General features: G+C 32.2%; 1 protein-coding gene across 1 annotated transcript; it reads right to left on the bottom strand.

Annotated features, from left to right (window-relative positions):
* Nucleotides 1-2,108: 2,108 nt before the first annotated feature.
* On the bottom strand, nucleotides 2,109-3,501 carry LOC102594314 (peroxidase 2-like). The gene is made up of 3 exons (XM_006365298.2): nucleotides 3,242-3,501; nucleotides 2,930-3,124; nucleotides 2,109-2,851 (listed from the first exon to the last, which is right to left on the bottom strand). The coding sequence occupies exons 1-3, from the start codon at nucleotides 3,455-3,457 to the stop codon at nucleotides 2,300-2,302; spliced, it is 963 nt and encodes a 320-aa protein (XP_006365360.1). The 5' UTR covers nucleotides 3,458-3,501; the 3' UTR covers nucleotides 2,109-2,299.
* Nucleotides 3,502-4,994: the final 1,493 nt, after the last annotated feature.

Below are 4,994 nucleotides of genomic sequence, written 5' to 3'. Positions count from 1 at the left end.
CAAATCGCCGGTCAACCGCAAGTTAGCGGGCAATTCCGAGGGGCCTAACACCTTCTCGGAATGTACATTTGAACTCGAACCCTTTTTCAATTGATTTTATCTGTTTAAGTCTTTTGAAAAATCTTGTATTTTTTCTTGATTTTTTACTAAAAATTAAGTGGTGACTCTGTTCTTTTGAGAATTCGATTTGCTTAAATCATAACTTTAATCGATTTTTCGAAAACTTAGTCATTTTTCTTTTATTTTATATTTTCGAATAAAACATTACCCATTAAATATTAGACAACATTTTCCAGTGCTTTGGATGAACAACACTTTATAACTCTTTAAACCGTAGATAAACGTGAAATATTTAGAATCCCAATTACTATTGGAAGCTTCCATAAATGGACTATTTGTATATATTGGACAAAGTAAACAACAAGAATCAAATTCTTTCTTTCAATCACTCCCAATTATAAGCCTTCTCTTCATTCAAGCAAAATTTATTCAAACATAGTCCCATTTTTTCAAAAAATAAAAATTACCACAATTAATATGAGATTTAACCGTGTATTATTGCTCCATTTCTGGTTTATGCCTCGAATTAGCGATAATCTTGAAAACTTTCAAAATTCCTTTAAATATTATAACTCTCAACAGATTGTAATCATCGTCCAAGACCCAAATAAAATAAGCACAATGTGCAATAACTTGAATTATCGCAGCCATTAATGAACTCTGTGGACAAAATGTAATCATCTTAGATTTCTTACTGAAGGATAACAGTGAAGTTTTTTGTAATGCATAATGTTGAGTAATTCACTTGAAAAAGTGGGAAGGAGATAAGAAGATTTGAAGGAACTTAAATAAGCAATCACACAACGTATTTCTATATCAATGCAATATTGAACTACATTATGATTTTTGGTTATGGTTTACTCAAATTTTGCGCACACAAAATCTCCTCCACCTATTCTTTTAGAAACTTCCTAATATCGTCATAACTTCAAAAGTGGTCAAACTTTTTCCACGCAAAACCTTCTCCCCTCCTTTTAGAATCAAGACTTCCATTACAATTTCAAATGTCAGCCCATTTTTTTCAACGCGGTCAAGGCCTCGATATGGAGGTGTCAAGACTTTCGCCGGAAAAGTTGCCAACTTACCAAGGCACAAGTCAGATACCTTCGATTCAGAAAGCTGATAATAAGGAATATGCTAATATTCGACATGAATTTCTTAAATAATGTTGATAAAAAATTTATAGCCATGCAAATGAAATATTCGACATGAATTTTTTAAATGATGTTGATAAAAAAGAGAAAGAAACTTCCACCCAGAGAATTCTTTTTTCGGAAAAATAGGACATAAGACTTTGTTGGTGGTGTCTAGAAAATGTGAATTTGTGAAAAAACTTTATTAATGAATTAATTGATATAAATTTCACTCGTTTCTTCTCAGATACACATTTATATTATATAAATATCAAATGTCTAAATTTAATTTTCTTAACTAAACATGTAACAACCATGATAACAAGTACTTCCTCCGTCCCATTTTATGTGAGGTAGTTTGATTCGACACGGAGTTTAAGAAAGAAAGAAATACTTTTAAAACTTGTGGTCCAAAATGAATGATAGAAATTTATGTGGTTGTAAGTCATTTCATTAAGGGTAAAATAGACATTTTATAGTTAAATTGTTACTTAATATATAAATATGTCATTCTTTTTGGAACAGACTAAAAAGGAAAGTAAGTCACGGGAGTGTTATTTATATTTTTCAAACTTTGATAAGATGATATCAAATTCATTCAAATTTTGGACCAATTGAAATCTCAATTTTTTTAAAAATATTTTATTAATCAAGATATTTACTTTTGGAGTGATGGCTGTTGGACTTTGATCCCTACCTTGTATATTGATTAACAAATTATACAATGAGGGAATATAAATCAAAACCTGGAACAACCACAAACATTATTCACAGAAGATGTGCAAGCACATAGGGAATAGTTACTTTTACTACATAGGCCAGCAAAGGTTGTTTGAAATTTGTGTCCTTTTTCATGCTTAGGCTACTTGAGAACAAAAATTTCTACTGATGATATGGTCATGAAGAAATTTCATATTCATTCCCAAATCTTGAATTTATTGAGCAATCAAAACAACAAGATACAATCTCTCGATAATTAACAAATTACCACACAACTCTACAAAGTCTCTCCATTCACAATTAACTCATTTTATGGAACAGAGGCTCTTGAGTAAAAATCACAGTTACAGTGAAAAACAATCAAATTCTTCAAGATCAACATTATCTTAGACGTTCACCTTCCTGCAGTTTACGCGAATTTGGCCTTGATTCCCTGTCAATGGCTTGATATTTCCCATCTTAATCATAGACTCGGCAAAATCTTTAGAGAAACTCCCGAGGTTGGTACTATATTTCTTAACAAGATTATCAGTTTGACCGCCATTAAATAGTGCTTGATCAGAGTGCAAAAGTCCTTTCTTGGACAACAAGTTACTAAAATATTTTGAGTCAAAAAGAGCTGGAGTTGGATCGAGTGGAGCAAGGTTGGTATTGCCTCCATTGCGTGGACAATTGGCTTTGCGTTGGCTTGCAAAAGTGGATTCGATGTTAGTGTCATTGTAGATACGATTCCTGAAGGTGGAACATTGAGCAAATCCTAGAGTGTGGCCACCAGAGAGAGCGACGAGATCTTTCTCATCCAATCCTTGCTTCTTGAAGTTGTTGATAAGCGCAGGTAAGTCCAAAAATGGAGGTGGGATATCATTGTTTGCTGTGGTTCTGCTTGCTGTAGTAGCATCCCTTCTTCCTAGTGGAACTTCCCATGTTGGTCCACCTAGCTGAGTTCATCAAAAATCCATACATTATTTTAGAACTAATATAATAATAAATTGACAAGAGTAAAATGAATAACTTACTGCAACTACAGAGTCGCGAGCTGCAACAGCCACAATGTCTGCACAAGACACAATAGAACGTCCACAACATTTATCAACCTCCGACTTGATTTTATCAATAACATCAAATCCTCTAATAGAATTGTTATTAGGTATTGCAGTCTTTTCACTGTCAATAGTAGCCGTTTTGTCTAGAAGAATTGAAGCGTCACACCCCTGCATTTACAAGAAATACGTAGTACGTACTAGTTTAATTTAGTGACTTTTTGATGTAGGATTATTGCATGAATAGAAATATGTAAGAATGAAAAGAGGAAAATTAAAGAATTTCACATTGACGAAACAATCATGAAAATGTAAACGTAGCAAAGAGGCACCCATTCGCCTCTCTTTCCTGACTGCAGCCTCAACAACTCGTTTTATGGCTGGCAAAGCTTGGGGACAAACATGATTGTAGAAAGAAGGTGAAAGAGAATCTGAAAGTGCCATGCTTGCTAGAGAAAACATGACTAAAACATGAAGAACAAAGAAGCTATATTTCAAAGCCATTATATCTATTGCTATAGTTTATGAAGTTGCTACACTTTTATGTGTTGTGCTTTGGTGTGCTTTAGAGTGTAAAATGTGTGTGTATTTATAGTTAGGACAAATGTTGACTATGGAAACACGACAATGTTTTAGGTTTAGCAACTCTCAAAAGAATAAGACAGACATTGACAAACTCTAACAACACTGGTTTTTTAAGTATTGCAACTTACCAACTTCCCTGATCCTTTTGAAGGATAGTGTTACTACTACATAGTTAGGTAGTTTTGATTATAAAATAAAAAAATATTTTTAGATAGACAAGTAAATAAAGTATAATGTGTAACAAATACTTGTGCATATAAGATCAAATTATTTATCACATAGCTTTTTAACATAGGGAGCGCGGACTTGCCCGCAATTAGTTCCACCTCGGGTACCGAATACCCGGATGAAAAAAAAATGCATTTTTTAAAACTATATATTTAATAATTATAAATCGATAACTAACATCATAAGAGGAATTGGTAAAAGAGAATTCAAAAATCAACGTAATTATGAATAATATTTTCACCTCCTGTGAATTGAAAAGGGTAATTGCTTCACATTATTTATCAAATTACTTATTGATCAACTAATTATTTGAGACTTTGGTATCAACATAGGTAGTAATTTGTCCTATTACTCTGTATATAGCAGGGTACTTATTGCGTTTTTATTTTTGTATGATTGGAAAAAAGGCATTTGAAATAATCCTAGACTTGTATTCTAAGATACTTTTCAATTGTTGATATTGTATGTTTCATTCAATGTGTTGGTAGGAAGGAAAATGATTTTCATCAAAATTAATTTTTTTGAAAGTAAGTGATTGTTTAGTTATTTTTTGGTGTTTGATAAGTTAATAGTCTCAAAAGTATTAATTCAAATTAAATGTTATAATCACAGTTTGATTTAATTATAACCCGTAGCAAATTATTGCCATTCGCCTCTTTCCCTGAAATTCTCGCTCGCCAGTCTTTCCCTCGCCTCTCTCACTTTATACAAACACAAATGTATAAATTGAGTTTCTGTTTGTATAAAGCGAGAGAAAATTGTATATACACATGCAAATACATATATCTTCATCCTATTCACTTATAATTATACAATACAAATCTTCCCCCGCCCAGTTCTCTTTTTCCTTTCTCTCTTTCTCGCTTTATACAAACACAGATTATACAAAATACAATGTATAATTTGTGTTTGTATAAAGCGAGAGAGAGAGATTTGATATACAAACGCTTTATTTTGATTCAATTGTATACAAATTCAAATTTTATGCAGATATACAAACACATAAAATTAGAATTGAGAGGCTGCCATCGATTTATACAAACGAGAGGCTGCCAACGATTTATACAAATGAGAGGCTGTCAACGATTTTATACAAATTTGATGCCCCTAGCGATTTATACAATTTGATTTTTATGTTTGCTAAATGTGAAAGTTTTTTTTTTTATGTGGTGGAAGTGGAGAGGAGATAATCTATATAGATTAATCATCTATCCGGCTTATGAGATTT

This window comes from Solanum tuberosum, unplaced genomic scaffold (genome assembly GCF_000226075.1).
Source record: "Solanum tuberosum cultivar DM 1-3 516 R44 unplaced genomic scaffold, SolTub_3.0 scf00546, whole genome shotgun sequence".
Lineage (NCBI taxonomy): Eukaryota > Viridiplantae > Streptophyta > Magnoliopsida > Solanales > Solanaceae > Solanum > Solanum tuberosum.
Note: the sequence above shows the minus strand (reverse complement) of the source record. Positions and strands in the feature narration are given on the sequence as shown.